This window comes from Perca fluviatilis, chromosome 17 (genome assembly GCF_010015445.1).
Source record: "Perca fluviatilis chromosome 17, GENO_Pfluv_1.0, whole genome shotgun sequence".
Lineage (NCBI taxonomy): Eukaryota > Metazoa > Chordata > Actinopteri > Perciformes > Percidae > Perca > Perca fluviatilis.
Window position 1 is genome coordinate 35967244 of NC_053128.1, and position 19423 is coordinate 35986666.

General features: G+C 39.2%; 3 protein-coding genes across 4 annotated transcripts in view; all 3 read right to left on the reverse strand.

The window, feature by feature from the left end:
* LOC120545322 (molybdopterin synthase catalytic subunit) overlaps positions 1–19423 on the reverse strand; it is a 346107-nt gene that overhangs the window by 277427 nt on the left and 49257 nt on the right. The gene's annotated exons all lie outside the window — the stretch shown is intronic.
* The window catches only part of LOC120545315, a 65860-nt gene that overhangs the window by 43891 nt on the left and 2546 nt on the right, over positions 1–19423 (reverse strand). The gene's annotated exons all lie outside the window — the stretch shown is intronic.
* LOC120545102 (eukaryotic translation initiation factor 3 subunit A-like) lies at positions 6361–18943 on the reverse strand. Its single transcript, XM_039779089.1, has 4 exons — positions 18611–18943; positions 9601–9718; positions 8992–9493; positions 6361–6447 (listed from the first exon to the last, which is right to left on the reverse strand). The coding sequence occupies exons 3-4, from the start codon at positions 9454–9456 to the stop codon at positions 6361–6363; spliced, it is 552 nt and encodes a 183-aa protein (XP_039635023.1). The 5' UTR covers positions 9457–9493; positions 9601–9718; positions 18611–18943.

The window sequence follows — 19423 nt, forward strand, 5'->3', positions numbered from 1 at the left end:
TCTCTCTCTCTCTCTCTCTCTCTCTCTCTCTCTCTCTCTCTCTCTCTCTCTCTCTCTCTCTCTCTCTCTCTCTCATCAAGCTGATTTTAAACATTTCAAAAAATCATCTTAAATTACTTCCTTAAATATTTAATGAAAGTAACCTTTAACACCAGATTTATACAAAACCATGTACTCATGGGAAACTACTTTACACATTTTTGCCATCTTCTTTTGACCATTGGACATAAGTAGACAGTGAAACCACATTCAGGGCGTTCTCCTCCAGTTTGACAACATGCTGGTACGCTTCATCTAGAAAAGCTGTTTTGTTTTCTTCAAGGGTTTTCTTCTCTCTCTGAAGACTTCCCAAAAGGTTCCCTTGCTTTTCATTCTCTTCTTTATTCTTTTCATACTTCGCTTTAACATCTTCTAAAGTTAGTTTTACTGTTTTTGTCTTGTTCACATACTTCCACTTTTCTTTAACATGATCTGATGCAGGACACTTCCCGGTACATGAAGTGCAGCGGCCATTTTTCATGACCCCACAGTGTTCTGGTTTACAGGCCATTGTGCATCCAGGATAGTGACAGTTCTCCTCACAGACAGTACAGCAGGTTGCTGCTTCATAGAACACCAACCCCCACATCCCACCATCAATACGTTCTTTATCTTTGTAGGGCACATCAACTTCTATAGTGAACTTCTCATTGTTCTTCATCTCTCGCTCATACTTCTTCAGACCATCCTGAGTCTGTTGGATCTCTGTTTTCTTTAGATCAATCAACTCAATTCTGTCTTGCAGGTTTTGGATGCAGGCTGTCAGGCTGATTCGCTCGTTCAGGACATTCACGGTTGTCTCCAATCTCTGAGGTTCAGTTTTTACCAGAAAGTTTGTGAACTGACTCATTCCTTCTGTTGTTGTTTCATCTGCATGTTTAAGAGCTTCTCTGTTCTCTGTCCTGTCTTCATGCTGGCAGTTATTAAACAGGAAGTGAACAGGCTGATTCTTCTCATTACTGGCACATTTAATCTTAGCATCCAGGAGCTTGCAGAGCATTTTTGGGTGTTCTTCCATCTGAGTGTGTGATGAGGCGACAGTGTTCTTCTCCATGTCTTTTCCAAACAGAGATCACTGAATCAAAGATGTACCTCTGACGGTCACTCAGTCGATTCACACTCGCTGTCATCACCAGACCCACTGCATTAATCTCATGAACTCCATCCTTTGAACGGAACAAGTCAAATAATCTTTTCATGATGTTCATGTCATGTTGGATCCCTCTGGTGTCTCCTAGTATCCAGGAGTATCGATGATGGTCAGAGAGTAGGGCAGAGGTTTATCTTCAAAACCAAAGATATTCTATCACATCTGATGTCTGAGTTCCTGATTGACTTCTCTTCTCCTCCTCTACGATCTGAAACCAGACATCATCCTCCCACTCACCCCATGGCGTAGTTGACCAGAGTGTTGACCAGAGTAGATTTTCCTGTTCCTGTTTCACCAACAAGTAAGATGGTTTTGTTATTCTTGTCTGGATTTTTTCACCAAGAGTTATTCTTGTCAGAGGTCCAATCTTCTCTTTCTTTGGTGTCAGCTGGTAGACAGCAGGAGATCCTGATTGGATCAGAACTTTGTTGGGGATGTTGTCATATTTGGATGAGGTGTTCCTGTAGAAAAGTAAAGAGCAGAGCTCAAAACATGAATTGGTACATTAGAGACTGGTTCAAAAAGCAGTAATAGTGGTAATCATGTAGACCAGTAATGTCATAATGTAATATATTGAGTTTAGATGAAACCAAAACCCCTCAGGAAGTTATGAATGTGAGCGTGGGTTAGCTCAGTTGGTATAAAGAGGTTTATTCCTCGAAGGGAGAACTGCTGGCACCTTCTTTTTGTTAGAAAACAGCATAACCTAGATTTTTTAAGCATTTACCACCAGTTTGAGATGAACAGGTGTGACTGTTAAAGCGCGTCAGATGCGGCCTGCAGATGTTCAAAGACCAGGGCAACAGTGTTTTACGACAATAAACAATTATTTCATCTCTGTCATGCTCTGTTGGCGTTCCCATAAAACACTAAATGGATTGATCGGTTGCCTCCTACTTCATTTCAGAGGAACACGTCTATCTGGAGATCAATAGAGAAAAATGGAAATAAATTTAGTCTTTGGAAAAATCTAACTGTTTTAGTGATTGAATATTATCTGTGATATAGACTAATTAATTATCAATCTGTTCTATTAGCTGAAAAATCCCAGCAGTATAAAAACATCATGAATAAATAAATAAATATGCCTATAAAATGTATCCTGAACATGGCGTGAATTTCTTCTAACATACAGGGGACAATAAACATAACATTTCTTAAAGGAATACATACCGTTTGCTGAAATTGGGTTATTCCCGTCTCCTCTATATTTATATAGGTGGGCAAACACATTGTTGTCTCAGTGCCGTCTTAGTCAGCGGTGCCGTAGCTAACAGCAAGCGTAATGAATGGAATCCTTTGTGACCGTGTAGATATGTGTTATAGTGAGACTATGTGTTATAGTGAGGGTATGTGTTATAGTGAGACTATGTGTTATAGTGAGACTATGTGTGGTATAGTGGGGGTATGTGTTATAGTGAGGGTATGTGTTATAGTGAGGGTATGTGTTATAGTGAGACTATGTGTTATAGTGAGACTATGTGTTATAGTGAGACTATGTGTTATAGTGAGGGTATGTGTTATAGTGAGACTATGTGTTATAGTGAGACTATGTGTTATAGTGAGGGTATGTGTTATAGTGAGGGTATGTGTTATAGTGAGGGTATGTGTTATAGTGAGACTATGTGTTATAGTGAGACTATGTGTTATAGTGAGGGTATGTGTTATAGTGGGGGGTATGTGTTATAGTGAGGGTATGTGTTATAGTGAGACTATGTGTTATAGTGAGACTATGTGTTATAGTGAGGGTATGTGTTATAGTGAGACTATGTGTTATAGTGAGGGTATGTGTTATAGTGAGGGTATGTGTTATAGTGAGGGTATGTGTTATAGTGAGGGTATGTGTTATAGTGAGGGTATGTGTGTATAGTGGTATGTGTATAGTGGGGTATGTGTTATAGTGAGACTATGTGTTATAGTGAGACTATGTGTTATAGTGAGGGTATGTGTTATAGTGAGGGTATGTGTTATAGTAGGGTATGTGTTATAGTGGGGTATGTGTTATAGTGGTATGTGTTATAGTGAGGGTATGTGTTATAGTGAGGTTATGTGTTATAGTGAGACTATGTGTTATAGTGAGGGTATGTGTTATAGTGAGGGGTATGTGTTATAGTGAGGGTATGTGTTATAGTGAGGGTATGTGTTATAGTGAGGCTATGTGTTATAGTGAGACTATGTGTTATAGTGAGGGTATGTGTTATAGTGAGGGTATGTGTTATAGTGAGGGGTATGTGTTATAGTGAGACTATGTGTTATAGTGAGGGTATGTGTTATAGTGAGGGTATGTGTTATAGTGAGACTATGTGTTATAGTGAGACTATGTGTTATAGTGAGGGGTATGTGTTATAGTGAGGGTATGTGTTATAGTGAGGGTATGTGTTATAGTGAGACTATGTGTTATAGTGAGGGTATGTGTTATAGTGAGGGTATGTGTTATAGTGAGGTTATGTGTTATAGTGAGACTATGTGTTATAGTGAGGGGTATGTGTTATAGTGAGGGTATGTGTTATAGTGAGGGTATGTGTTATAGTGAGGGTATGTGTTATAGTGAGACTATGTGTTATAGTGAGACTATGTGTTATAGTGAGTTTTTTAGGGTATGTGTTATAGTGAGGGGTATGTGTTATAGTAGACTATGTGTTATAGTGAGGTATGTGTTATAGTGAGGGTATGTGTTATAGTGAGGTATGTGTGTTATAGTGCTATGTGTTATAGTGAGCTATGTGTTATAGTGAGGGTATGTGTTATAGTGAGGGTATGTGTTATAGTGAGGGTATAGTGTTATAGTGAGACTATGTGTTATAGTGAGGTATGTGTTATAGTGAGGGGTATGTGTTATAGTGAGGCTATGTGTTATAGTGAGACTATGTGTTATAGTGAGGGTATGTGTTTATAGTGAGGTTATGTGTTATAGTGAGGGTATGTGTTATAGTGAGGGTATGTGTTATAGTGAGGGTATGTGTTATAGTGAGACTATGTGTTATAGTGGTATGTGTTATAGTGAGGGTATGTGTTATAGTGAGGGTATGTGTTATAGTGAGGGTATGTGTTATAGTGAGACTATGTGTTATAGTGAGGGTATGTGTTATAGTGAGACTATGTGTTATAGTGAGGGTATGTGTTATAGTGAGACTATGTGTTATAGTGAGGGTATGTGTTATAGTGAGACTATGTGTTATAGTGAGGGTATGTGTTATAGTGAGACTATGTGTTATAGTGAGACTATGTGTTATAGTGAGACTATGTGTTATAGTGAGGGTATGTGTTGTGTGAGACTATGTGTTATAGTGAGGGTATGTGTTATAGTGAGACTATGTGTTATAGTGAGACTATGTGTTATAGTGGGTATGTGTTATAGTGAGGGTATGTGTTATAGTGAGGGTATGTGTTATAGTGAGACTATGTGTTATAGTGAGGTATGTGTTATAGTGAGGTATGTGTTATAGTGAGGGGTATGTGTTATAGTGAGGGTATGTGTTATAGTGAGGGTATGTGTTATAGTGAGACTATGTGTTATAGTGAGACTATGTGTTATAGTGAGGTATGTGTTATAGTGAGGGTATGTGTTATAGTGAGACTATGTGTTATAGTGAGACTATGTGTTATAGTGAGGGTATGTGTTATAGTGAGACTATGTGTTATAGTGAGGTATGTGTTATAGTGAGACTATGTGTTATAGTGAGGGTATGTGTTATAGTGAGGGTATGTGTTATAGTGAGACTATGTGTTATAGTGAGACTATGTGTTATAGTGGGGTATGTGTTATAGTGAGGGGTATGTGTTATAGTGAGACTATGTGTTATAGTGAGACTATGTGTTATAGTGAGGGTATGTGTTATAGTGAGGGTATGTGTTATAGTGAGGGTATGTGTTATAGTGAGGGGTATGTGTTATAGTGAGAGCTATGTGTTATAGTGAGGGTATGTGTTATAGTGAGACTATGTGTTATAGTGAGGGTATGTGTTATAGTGAGACTATGTGTTATAGTGAGGGTTATGTGTTATAGTGAGACTATGTGTTATAGTGAGGGTGTGTTTATAGTGAGGGTATGTGTTATAGTGAGACTATGTGTTATAGTGAGGGTATGTGTTATAGTGAGGGTATGTGTTATAGTGAGGGTATGTGTTATAGTGAGGGTATGTGTTATAGTGAGACTATGTGTTATAGTGAGACTATGTGTTATAGTGAGGTATGTGTTATAGTGAGACTATGTGTTATAGTGAGGGTATGTGTTATAGTGAGGGTATGTGTTATAGTGAGACTATGTGTTATAGTGAGGGTATGTGTTATAGTGAGGGTATGTGTTATAGTGAGGGTATGTGTTATAGTGAGGGTATGTGTTATAGTGAGACTATGTGTTATAGTGAGACTATGTGTTATAGTGAGACTATGTGTTATAGTGAGACTATGTGTTATAGTGAGGGTATGTGTTATAGTGAGGGTATGTGTTATAGTGAGGGTATGTGTTATAGTGGTATGTGTTATAGTGAGGGTATGTGTTATAGTGAGACTATGTGTTATAGTGAGACTATGTGTTATAGTGGGGTATGTGTTATGTGAGACTATGTGTTATAGTGAGGGTATGTGTTATAGTGAGACTATGTGTTATAGTGAGACTATGTGTTATAGGAGACTATGTGTTATAGTGAGGGTATGTGTTATAGTGAGGGTATGTGTTATAGTGAGACTATGTGTTATAGTGAGACTATGTGTTATAGTGAGACTATGTGTTATAGTGAGACTATGTGTTATAGTGAGGGTATGTGTTATAGTGAGGGGTATGTGTTATAGTGAGACTATGTGTTATAGTGAGGGTATGTGTTATAGTGAGGGGTATGTGTTATAGTGAGACTATGTGTTATAGTGAGACTATGTGTTATAGTGAGACTATGTGTTATAGTGAGACTATGTGTTATAGTGAGGGGTATGGTGGTTTAGGAAAACAACAATCGGAAAGGGAATGATCCCAGCTCTCCTGGGGTCCTGTGTTCTTCACATTCTTCTTAAGGCTCTTTTTTGCAATATAGATAGCTGACATATATAAGTATTGCTACAAACCTCTCTCATTTAGTAAAATGTGATCCAGCAGTGTTTAAAACTGTGTCTTAGCAAGTAATACTCACGTTGCCATGGTAACAGGTTTATTAGGTTTGTACATTAATTCAGACAGATCAGGAGGGACTTCTTTGCTCCTTCTTCTTCTTGGTGTTGAAGCCATCTCCAGGTCTCCTGGTCCTCCTGAAGTGTTGAGATCTCCTCTTCAGAGAGATGAAGAAGCTGACTTTAAATCACACTGTGGAGACAGGAAGAGACACACATCATCAGAATACACACACACACACACACACACACACACACACACACACACACACACACACACACACACACACACACACACACACACACACACACACACACACACACACACACACACACACACACATACACAACAGACAGACAGACAGACAGACTCTCTCACTCACCTCTAACTCCCCTTAGATTTCTAACATTTAAAAACTCTCTATTCCTTTCAGATTAAAGAAAAACTCTGAGTTAGAGCAGCAGAGGAAACTAACCTCAGCCAACATCAACAATAACACTGATCTGATATTAGATATGTTTCATATTTAACTTTGGACTCCTGGACTGGTTCATCCAGAGAGAGAAAGGTAGTATTTATCTTACAGTCTCAGGAAAGTCCTAAATATGTAACACGTTTCATATATAATCCTTCCAAAAAAAAATTCTGTTTCTGATATCATGTTCATCAACCCTTATGATGTCCTCGGGTCAAAAATTGACCCATTTTCAAAAGTTTCTATTTCAGAAATATAGATCTATTTCAACCAAATTGCCCAATAATAACGTAAGCGGTCAAAAGAGAAGAAACACAACATTTTAAAATATGATCAGTACAGACAATACACTAAACAACACACACATTATATATATATATCAGTTTTGCAAGGAGGAACGGGTCAAAAATCCCAGTGGTAAGATGTGACGAGCTCATAGAGACTGATCCAAAGAGACTTGGAGCTGTGACTGCCGAAAGGTGGAAAGTATTGACTTTAGGGGGGAGAATAGTTATGCACATTGACTTTTTCTGTTTTTCATTTCTAAAAAATAGTTTTATGTATATATTTTTCTCATTTCACTTCACCAACTTAGACTATTGTGTTCTGATTCATCACATACAATTCAGATTAAAAAAACATTGAACTAAAGGCTGTAATGTAACCCTACAGGACTAATGTTCAGCAGCAGTTATAGTCACTACAAGTTCTGTTGTTGCTGCTGACAAACTCAGATTATTATTCTAAGTGTCTGACAACATTATGGGATGGATCCCTACAGAGATAGACCTTTTAGTTAAAGAGTAAGATCCTTTTAGTTTAACATCAAACAGCCCCGAAATCACAATCACCAAACCCACGAGGACATTAAGGGGAACAATGCGCGAGCTTAACGGCTGTATATCCAGACTTTGACATATGATGATATATGCAGAGTATTACAGACATATATTTAGTTATTTACACTGTGTTCTGCTGTTATCTAATGCTAGGTTATTAATGCTATCCTGTATTCCAGTCGGGCCATCTCCTTCTTGCCTCTGACGGAGACAGCTGATCAAATATGAAGAACAAATTTTTAATTAAGATTTGAGGTGGATTTTACAAGGTGATTATGGAACAATTCTAACTCAGTACAAGTGCAAATAACACTGCTGGATTTAATCGTCATGGTAACCATATGGATATGATATGGAGTTTCTTCAGTCTGACTTCAGTTCACCACCTCATCATCTGCGTCCCCAATTCCTATTTTGTCTCCAAAATGTGCGTACCATGGGTCAGAGTTTGGGTGGACCGCTCATTCTCCCGTCAGGTTAGTTTTTATAAATCACAACCTTTGGTGGGAAGTGGCGTACGCACGTTTTCAGCCCCGTTTAGTGTGTACGCACGTTTATAAATGAGACCCCTGGACTGTAAATTCATGTTCATTAACTTTATCAACCCTGAACTCTGAGATCCTGGCTCATACAGAGAGAGGAAAGGTAGTATTTATCTTACAGTCTCAGTAAAGTCACAACTCAAACTAAACTTTATAATCCAGAAAGGGGATATTCATTAGAGGATGGATACCCGACCCGGCCCGTTGGGACCAGTTGGGACCTGACAGGCCGGGCCAGGTTGGGACAGATATTTAGAAATGGTTTTGGGGTTCTGGTCGGGCTCGGTCACATCAGCGTGATAAGGCATTAAACATTTTAAATTTAAAACAGCTTATTATGTAGGTGTGCGCCTGTGTTAACGTGTGCTTGTTAGGGTTGGGTACCGTTTAGATTTTTACGATTCAGATTCCAAACCGATTCTTGAAAAACTGAAAAATGACATCAAAGAAAGGCTTTTTTTTATGGAGTTTCATGGGATTTCAATTTACCAATATATTAACGTTTTAAAGTATTTAAATATATAATAAGTAAACCTAAGTCACCTTACGCACAACTACAATAATTTAACAAATAACAGTTACACTGTTAACAAGTAACAACAAAATAAATGTTGAGTTGCTATGCCAACCAGCATCAAACTTTAGCAGATCTTTAGCAGAAAAATGACCATATTTGTCTTCTCTGGTAAGATAGGACACCTCTCCTGACTTATAGCATGTCCTGCACAGGAGAAACTCTCTCAGAGGGTGTCCAACAGGTCTGTACACACTGGGAGGAGTCTGAAAGGTCCAAATACTACCGTTTGCGTAGGAACCGGTTCCATAGTGGAACCGGGTTTCGGTACCCAACCCTTAGCACTTGTTTCCCCGTGTGTGCTTATGCTCATCTGTTGACCTCCAGGGTTCTCCCGGGGCCTCCAGGGTTCTCCACGGTTGTCCAGGGTTCTCCAGGGGCCTCCAGGGTTCTCCAGGGGCCTCCAGGGTTCGCCAGGGGCCTCCAGGGTTCTCCAGGGTTCTCCAGGGGCCTCCATGGTTCTCCAGGGGCCTCCACGGTTCTCCAGGGGCCTCCAGGGTTCTCCAGGGGCCTCCACGGTTCTCCAGGGCCTCCAGGGTTCTCCACGGTTCTCCAGGGGCCTCCAGGGTTCTCCAGGGGCCTCCAGGGTTCTCCAGGGTTCTCCAGGGGCCTCCAGGGTTCTCCAGGGGCCTCCAGGGTTCTCCAGGGTTCTCCAGGGTTCTCCAGGGTTCTCCAGGGTTCTCCAGGGGCCTCTCGTCCTCCAACACTCACTACAAGTCCCTCCTGCTTGGCTCATCTTACTGGTCGAGCAAACACTCTTTCCTCTGATGAAACTGCATGTGATTGGTCAACAGATGTGTATAGTAACAAAGTAGAACTACTTCACTACTGTACTTAAGTACTAAAAGGCTGTATCTGTACTCTACTGGAGTATACACACCTTCCACGTTCTGTGTGTGTGTCGCGTTAGGTCATGCTGGACGTATTAAGAGAACGGGTCGCGGCAGTTTACTGCAGCGTCGCTATGACGACCAGCCACGCTGAGGTCGTACTAAAATCTGCAACGGAAAACAGATAAACGCCATAAGTGTGGTAGTCATAGAGCCATCAGTCAGCCTCCATCTTGGCTCTACCACTGGTCGGTATCACATACAGCAGGATATTGTATTTTCGTCCAGAAAGATGACTAAATAACTGTTCAATCGTGGATTAATCTCTCTGGAATTACTCATAGAAAGTAATATATATATTTCACTATTTGTTTATTCTTTCTTCAGATATTCACTGACTCAACTATAAAAAAAGAGGTTTCCATTTGCAGATTAGTGGAACATCCAAACATTCATTAGTTATCAGATAGACATACACACACACACACACACACACACACACACACCCTAGTTATCAGATAGACAGCTGCTGTATGTCACTATAAAAACATTAACTTGCTGCCAGCCTTCAGCTCACAGTTCAAACCCATTTTAATTTCATCTTAAACCTAATGTTGATAGTATTTATTATATTTCTGTGGAAGTAAGTTTACCTGTTTGTCTGTTGTTTAGTAGAGTAATGATCATATTCCCAGTAAGCACACATATGTCGGCACGACGTATGCAATTGATCGCTTCATCTGCAATTGATCGCGGGTCATAAAGAAGAATAATGAAGCATCGTTTATTGAGCGTCTGGACGTCTTCTTATGATCGCAATTATGATCGCTATCTATGTCGGTGAGATCCACAGTTGTTCGCGGGTCATTTGGAAGCGTTGTTCATTGAGCGTCTGGACGTCTTTACTGTACACACACACTGTTGATGTGATGGACTGTGAATCTGAATTCTGCCCAGCAACATATTCGCGCCACAGTCGATAAAGGAAGGGGAAAAAGTTGCCAGTCTACGAAGGGTTAGGATGGAGACTGCTTCTTTGCTGTTGTCAAATACCACGGTAAGCACTATTTCATCTTAACGTAACGTTAATACAAATATTTCGACATTTTCGCATGTGGAAGTTGGTGTTCATCAGACTAATAACAAGATATGTTAGTAAGTTATGTCATGGTTTAAAGTAACTTTAGAGCCGTTAGATCAGGCTAACATCGCACCAGCCGCCCTTTTCACATTCATTTAAAATTAAAATATCCGTGTTCTAGCTAGCTAGTTAGCTTGCTATATGTACTAATCTGACTGAATCTGAATGTAAAGTTAACGTTAGCTGCTATGTCAGTTGCAGTACATGCCAGTAACGTTAGCTAACGTGAGGCTGCTAGCTATAGCTAATTTAACGTTACCCGATATCCCTTAACGTTAATTTTAGCTAGCTAGCTAACAGTAACTGAGTGCCGCACCTCAGTCATACTTTGCTCATATCGGTTAATTTGATTTTTGTTTTGGCTTTAATGGAACTGAAATATCAACAGGGAACATTTAAAGCTGAAGACTTGTTATAGAATCAAAATGTAGCTAGCTAAAAGGTAAATTCGGCATGTAGCCTTAGCTAGCTAGCTAGCTAATCTGCCAACTAACGTTAAATCATATTTAAAAAAGGTGAAGAGGTTCAGGGGCCAATGGCAGGCTAACGTTTGTACTTATTACATTGTGATTGTAATATTTTATTTTTACCCTGCTTATTCATATTTTGCGCGTGACGTCAAACTGCTGGCTGGCGGGCAAGAACTCCATTCTATAACGTTTATTTGTTGTGTGAATTGAGTGAATTTGCTCAAGAATCAATTTGTTGGCTGAAAGCCTACTGTGACATTTAACACAGATGTCAGCAAAAGACTGGTTAAAAGCGAGAAAAAGAGGCGTTGCCAACAATAACAATGTTTACAAATATACATCGTAACGCTGGCGGCACAGATTATGCAGACCGCTACGATTTACTCACACACACACACACACACACACACACACACACACACACACACACACACACACACACACACACACACACATTGTTAAAATCATACGCTGGACGCTTCATTAGTCTTTCTACATGGTTTAGTTAATGATCGGGCTAAGACCACGTCGGTTATATAATCGCTGACAACCGGAACAGTAACAGTTTCATAGTGGTTGGTGTAAACCGGATATTTTAGCGTCCCGACACAACTTTTGTCGGGACTCGGGACTGTCCCGATCAAACCGGGACGTCTGGTCACCCTCCATGATACATAGTCTAGTGTTGGCAGAAGGTTTAAAAAAAAAAAAAAACTACTTATCAAGCTGTCATTCGCCGTCAGGGAGGGTGTACGTATTCAGATGAAGACTTCATCACACAACGGAACAGATCAGCAAACGTTAGCGAGCTAGGTAGCTAGCTAGCTAACTAACTAACTAACTAACTAACTAGTAACACTCACCTTTGCTTTGATTATGAAGATATTCCTGTTTTTCACCTCCCATATGACAGCGTTGTTAACCCATCCACTCTTGAAAAAAAGATAGCTATCTGTACTTTTGTAGGCTTTCATTGTTTGTGCGGTGTAAAGTGACGGATTCTCTAAGATAGATGTAAATATCTCCAAACTCCAAGTCTAGTAGAGACTTTACCAGCTTCAAAGCAACGAAAACATCAGCGGGTGCTGTGTATGGATCACAAGCACATTTATGGTCTAAATAGTTGATTGATTGTAGTATTGGAAATCTGCAAGGCTGTAATTCCCGTGTCTGGCCACTGTTCATCGCCATTCTATCTGCGTTTCTTGCCCGCCAGGTACCCATGGTAATGACGTCACTGCAAAGTATGAATTAACTAAATGACACTATGAAAAATTAGTTTAGGACAGTTTAGCTAGTAAGACAGTGGTTCGTTTCTGTACACTCGGCATTAAATCTGGTTAACAACTGATTTTGAAAATGGGGTTGGGAGTGCCAACGGTCATAAAACATCAGTTATTAGCGCTAGCTAGATGGTGCCCGTTTTTGTGGGCTAACGTTAGCCTTCAAAACACTAATGAGCACCGTCACCTGTTGATTTTCTTGCTGATATATCACTAATGTTGATTAATTAAAATAAAAACAATTTACCTGGCAAGCTAGCGTTAGCTTAATGTAGTTACTGTCCAGTCACTTAACTTTAAGTTTTACTTTTTGTTGAAGCTAAATTGACCATACGCCTAACTGACATTAGCGGTTTATAATCGGCTTTAACAGGGACTAAACACGTTCGATGGACATATTGAATCACATTTGACTTTGAGATCAATACAGTTATCAATATCACAATAATTTAATTGGTATATTTCTTTTTCCGTTTTCCGTTAGAACGATGTAGCTATATGTGTGCATCTGTAAGATGTATGAAATACGTTGGAACGATGTATATATGTATACGTCGCGGAGAGAGCGGCTACATGTCGTAGAAACGTCCCGGGGACGTCGTGCCAGTGAGCAAACGAGCAATCTACTACGTATCCCCGATGAATTTTGATTACATCGCCAATACATCGTGGCGACCTATATACGGTCGATGGGGCGACGTATGTGTGCTATAATGTTTATGTAACTTTGGTAAACTGTTAGTTGATGTTTGTTTGCTTGTTTGTTTCACTAGTTATCCCTCATTAAAAAGGGGATTCTTGCTAAGAATATCACCATCTTCTACAAAATGTCAGGAATGTGTTCATTGCAAAACAGTAGTTACAAAAATAAAAATACTGCATCCTCACAAAAGAGCAGTATTTTTTGATAGTAGCTTTCACATAGTGTGTCTGTTTTTATGTTGGTATGATGTATAGTGGAAGATCAGAAAACGTGGGCAGGAGGTGGGAGAGAAGGCAATGCAGAGATGAAGGACATCATACCACAATAATAGTTGTGTGTATAAGCCTGATCAACAAGTGAAAAGAGTCAGGTATGTTATTGTCATATTAGTTTGTTGCAAGATGCAAATTACACACCTGTAATCTGAATCTATCTAGTATTTGGGGCAGGCGCAGTGCCACTCATGATTCTTATGTGTTGCTCTATTTTTTTTAACCCCGTGTGTTCAAGGGGTCCTAGACTTTCTCTATCTATTACATTGTACTTGAATTATTAATTACCTCTGTATATGAATCTCTTTCAGATAAGAGGAAAGAGTTTGAAAACTGATTTGAGGGCCACTGCTGAATTGGCCTGCTCAGAGGAAGAGGCACTAATGATTCCAGAAGAGGAAGCCAAAGAAGAAGACCTACACAGACTTTGAAATGGGTAGGTAATAAACTATTATTAAATCATATCCATCTATCAACAGTAAATATTTTAACCCTTTGGAAGTTGTAATTAGGTTACATTTTGTATTCAAATGTAACCCTAATGTGCAGTGAAGGAGATATACTAGACATCCTTCCTGCTGCTGCCAGACTTTATAATCAACACTGCTCCAAGTAGACCACACGCACCCTATCTGACAATTTACTCACCTGCAACATCAATGTACACCTTATTATGCAATATCAATAACTCCTCTGTCCAATACTGTGAATACCGTATTATTAAACTTTCTGTCTGTATACTGAATAGTTTTAACTGCTTTATTCTTGCATTTTTACTGATGCTTTTGTCATTGCACTTTCCTTTTGGTGCAGTATCACTGAAAATGTCCTCCACTGTGGGTTAATTAAGGATCTTATCTTGTTTTACATTTTTATGTTTGTATTTTTCAGATCTCTCAATTGCCATGATGACCAAGATATTCAACGGGGAAATGTGGAAAGCTGCCATATTCCCAGTCATTACTTTGCCAAATCATCTGTGGTAAGTTTACAAAATCGTAATTGCAAATGGGAGTAGGAAGTAAAGAGAGGGCAGCATAAAATGGCAGCCTTGGTATCAAAAGTATATACTTTTTAAATAATTGTGATTACTATGAAAACCTTGATGTTAGCCCTTTTAGAGAAAGTTATGGTATTTTTTATGGGACAATTTATATTTAAAGCTTTAATTTACAAAGTGATCTAAATACATATTGTCAGAATGGCACTTTAACAGCGGTTGAGGCTAGATGTGATACAGCTACGGTGACGACAGTTACGTTTAGGCACCAAAACGACTAGTTGAGTTCAGGAAACAGATCGTGGTTTGAATTAATACTCTAGAGGAATGAAACACATGTTTTCCTGGGTGAAAGTATAACCAATATATTATTATATTAGTCTAGATTTTGTGGGATTTTTGCGTAACTTTTGGCCGTAGCTGTATCCCTTCTACCATAAACAGCCCACCTGTTTTGGCTCTTGAACTTTATCCAAAATGAAACTGCACAGACTGCAGCGCCCCCTACTGACCAAATGGCCTTACTGTTCAAAAGATACTTCTTTGAATAATGCACAAAAACCCAAATCTTTTGTTCTTGTCACAGCAGCAGCACCGAGGGATCCTACTTTTCTGAGTATGAAGCCGGCCATCAAGGCCTTCCCCGACTGGCAACAGACTGGAGCAGAGGCTGTAGCAGGGACAGCATTTTTTTGCTACTGAAATAATTTACATTATGATAGAAAGTGGACAATATAGTGTGACAATTAGTTTTTGTTCTCCAACATGTACACACTGCTGTTGTGAAGCAGTGATATACAGCTCACGAGTGTGTAGTCAAAAGAGAGAAGTACTGTATATTTCAGCGACTCCTACAGATTAAGAAAAATAATTAATTTTGTTAATAAATAAATGTTATTCTTGGCTCAATTGTTAAGCGTTTGGGTTCAAATAACATTACCATGATCCCATAGGCATCCAAAAATTGAGAAAGTGACGTTTTTTTAAACTGAAACAGGGTGTTGGCCATCCTGTTGTGCTTGCAAGCCCTTGCCCCAGCTCTTTGTCTGAGGGGAAGCCCACAGTCTCAGACTTAAAAAACCTGCTTAAAGCTTTTAACCCTTGCATTGACTTCGGGCCAAATTGACCCGTTTTCAATTTTTGTTTTATATCAGAAAATATGAGGACGTAGAAATAAGCGCTGAAAATGTGTAGAAGAAAAATGTAATAATTTTTTTTTCAAGGTTGACGGGAAGACATCACAAGGTAGTGTTTTTGTACATTAGCCCTTAGTATAGACCACAGTAGGATAATTATCCCCAAATCTAGCTACATACAAGAATATATTTTAATGTGTTACAGTGTGCTATTTTCTATAATGATTTGAACTTGTGTACATTGTCTTTTGAGTACCCTGAAAAGCGCTTTATAAATAAAATGTATTATTATAAGTAATTGTGTATGGTTTATCTATCTTACTTTAGCAATTCAATTTAGTAAAGATATTTAAAGTAATTGTGTGTGACCTATACTGACCAGTTTTGTTAAATGTATTAATGCAGGATCAATTGATCGGCACATCTTCCTGACATCTGTACTACATATAACAGATGTCAGGAAGATGTACCTGAGACTGCATCTGTAAGATGTATGACATACGTTAGAACGATGTATATGAGTACATCTGTACGACGTATAACATACATTAGAACAGTGGTTCTCAACCTTTTTTGTGCCAGCGCCCCCCTATCCATTATCCAGGTCCCTACCGCCCCCCATCAAATATTATGTAGGCTAAATGCCCCGAATATTAATGATTATGCCCCAATATAGGCCTATTATTGTTGTTACTATTGTTATCAAAAATAATCAAAAAAATCAAATCATTGAATGACAAACAACACATGTATTAGTTTCCCAGGTATCAAAAAGCCATGTGAATAGAAATTATATATATTTACAGGTTTTAAAGAAAAATGCAACCATTTGACATTCAAATTAAATAACAGCAGCCAATCAGAACGACTAGATATGTAACATTCAAACTATAATTAGGTATTATCAAAAGGCCTGCTGCATGGTGTGAACCTCAGCACCTTTAGAAGATGACTATAATTTGAATGTCCTTTTTTGTTTGTGAAGTTACCTTGGGTGTCATGAAATGAGCTTTAAATAAAATGTATTATGCTTATTATTATTATTATTATTACAAACACTAACAGTAGCCAATCAGAAACAGCTAGCAATTTAACATTCAAATCTAGTTTTCATTCAAATCTAAAATCGAACTGTTCCAACGGAAAACAAGCTGGCACTTATCAAAGGATCAAACACACACACACACACACACACACACACGCACACACACGCACGCACGCACGCACACACACACGCACGCACGCAAGTATTTTGGTGATGACAAACGACTTGAAGAACGACACCTACTGCCGAATGGAAATAAGTTTACAACCTTTGAAAGTTAGTGAGAGGCGTTTTTAATGCTTAGAAGAGTCTAGCTATGTTTGCTATCGCCTGTCTTGCGAGTAAATAGCAGAAAAAAACGTTTGGAGAAAACGCCCCCCCCACATCGCGCTGTGTTTTGTGGAGGTGTGAGAGTCCCGTACAGTAAACAGTGACATCACTTCCTCTATCGCTTCCATAAGAAAGTTTTAAAACACCAAATATAAGCCCTGAACTGGCCGGGAGTTTATGGAACAGCTGACTGTTTGCCAAACAACAACAAAGCACAGTCTATCTCTCGCTCGTCTCTTTTCTTTCTCTCTTTCTCCGTGAAATGAAGCTGCTTTCAGGTACAGTAGGAAACGTTGTGTTTAATAAACCATCTGACGAAAAAGTGTTACGGTTAAATATAAAGTCTACTTGTGCTACATGGGGGTTACAGAAAACAACAGGACGTCACAGCGATTGCTTTTTTATATTCACGTAGTAGCTACAGAGCTCATTTAAGACGATGCTCTGACGTCCCGTTTCCATGAAGGCAGCACGGAGCTAAACAAAGCTGACAGAAGCACAGAGAAGTTAGGATACCCGTCTGGTCCAGTCGCAGTGCTGTAAACTGGCAGCTTTTAATGATGCAGACTACTTATTCTTTAGTAGTTTAAGTGTAACCATGTATTGTTATTGTGAATCTTTGGTTTAAACTAGCTTTCAAAAAACGCCCCCCAACGCCCCCTTCCAAAAATATTGCTTCCAACGCCCCCATCATCTTTTGAACGCCCCCTGGTACCGCCCCCGTTGAGAAACACTGCATTAGAACGATGTATATGAGACCGTGGTAAAGTTGGTTTTATATTGGACGTTAGATATTCGACACATTAGAAAAATCTATTATGCGGCCTGTCCTTTCAACCTATTCAGATCAAACCACTTGTGATGAACTCAACTAACCCCCCTACACATTGCACAAAGCTTTTATTTTTATATTTTTTAATATTAAAAATATAGATTTAAAGCATTTCTTTTACATAAAGAAATATGGGTTTGGGATGGGTTTTTTGAAAAAAAGAAGCTTTGTGTAATGTGTAGTGAACTTGGTTGAGTTCACCACAAGTGGTTTGACATGAATAGGTCAAAAGGTCAGGCCACATAATAGATTTATGGCATTTTTTACATTAAAAAATATAAAAAAAATGAAAGGATGTTTTTTTGAAAAAAGAAGCTTTGTGCAATGTGTAGGGGGGTTAGCTGAGTTCATCACAAGTGGTTTGACATGAGTAGGTTGAAAGGGCAAGCTGCATAATAGATTTTTCGAATGTGTCGAATATCCAACGTCCAATATAAAACCAACTTTACCACGGTGTATATGAGTGCATCTGTACGACGTATAACATACATTAGAACGATGTATAAATATATATACGTCGCGGAGAGAGCGGCTATATGTCGTTGAAACGTAGAGCAGCGACGTCCAGGGGACGTCGTGCCAGTGAGCAAACGAGCAAACTCCCACGTATCCCCGCCGCATTCTGATTACATCGCCAATACATCGTGGCGACGTATGTGTGCTTACTGGGTTGTAGTTGTCTATGTGTGCTATCCTCTCCTGCTGTAGCTGCTGCTTTTTAAAAGACTTTTTGGTTCCTCTCTGAGAAATCCAGCCAACATGGCGGCTGATCTTTAGTCAGAGTAGTGTTAGTTTCTCTGCAGCTTTCTGCTCTGAGACTAAACTACCAGAAAGAGTTCAAACATTACCTTCAGCTGGAGCAGAGCCTGTCTACAGAGAGCCGCTTCTCCTCTTATTCCACATTCTCTGGCTGGAGCTCCAGACGGAGGAAACCAACTGCGACACAAGCTGTGTGAAAGTGAAAGTAAACTTTAAACAGGAAACGCCCTGAAGTATCTTTATTAACACGAGTCACATATTAATAAAGATACTTCGGTAAAGGTGGAAAGATGAATTCACAGATTCAAACTTCCGGGATCAATAACTATAGCGAACTGTTATTAAATCACAAACGACGCATCTTTCCTAACGTAGTAACACACACACACACACACACACACACACACACACACACACACACACACACACACACACACACACACACACACACACACACACACACACACACACACACACACACACACACACACACACACACACGATATACCCGCTGCAGCCAATCTCCCTACCAAAGTCTTCACATTTAAACATTTCTTACTTGTTAACAACATAATATTTCTCTAAACAACAGTACACGTACTCATATTATTAAATCATAATCATGGCTTTAATTCGGCGCTAATATTTCTGATAACTGACCCTCTTAAACAACCTTTTCCAGACGTTTGTTGACTCGAGCTGGAGACGCAGGTCACGTTCGTCAACACGCAGCGCGCTGTTAAACTCAGCGGAAATGTCAACGGACTTTGGCGTCTCTTTCCCGCTGTAAACAACGTGTTAGTGTATTCATAGTGAAACTGACCTTCGCAGTCATGAAGAAGTCCGCAGCTTGTTTTTATTTATTTATTCTTTTTTTTTAATTGTTCATTTATTCAGAACAT

What these genes read in the sequence shown, in the direction of transcription:
- LOC120545102 (XM_039779089.1), bottom strand. Translation starts at nt 9,456, where the DNA reads ATGAGCCAAGCAGGAGGGACTTGTAGTGAGTGTTGGAGGACGAGAGGC. An exon ending in AAACAAGTGCTAAGGGTTGG is followed by an intron (nt 6,448 to 8,991) that starts GTACCGAAACCC and finishes ATCTCTCTGAAG; the next exon opens with AGGAGATCTCAACACTTCAG.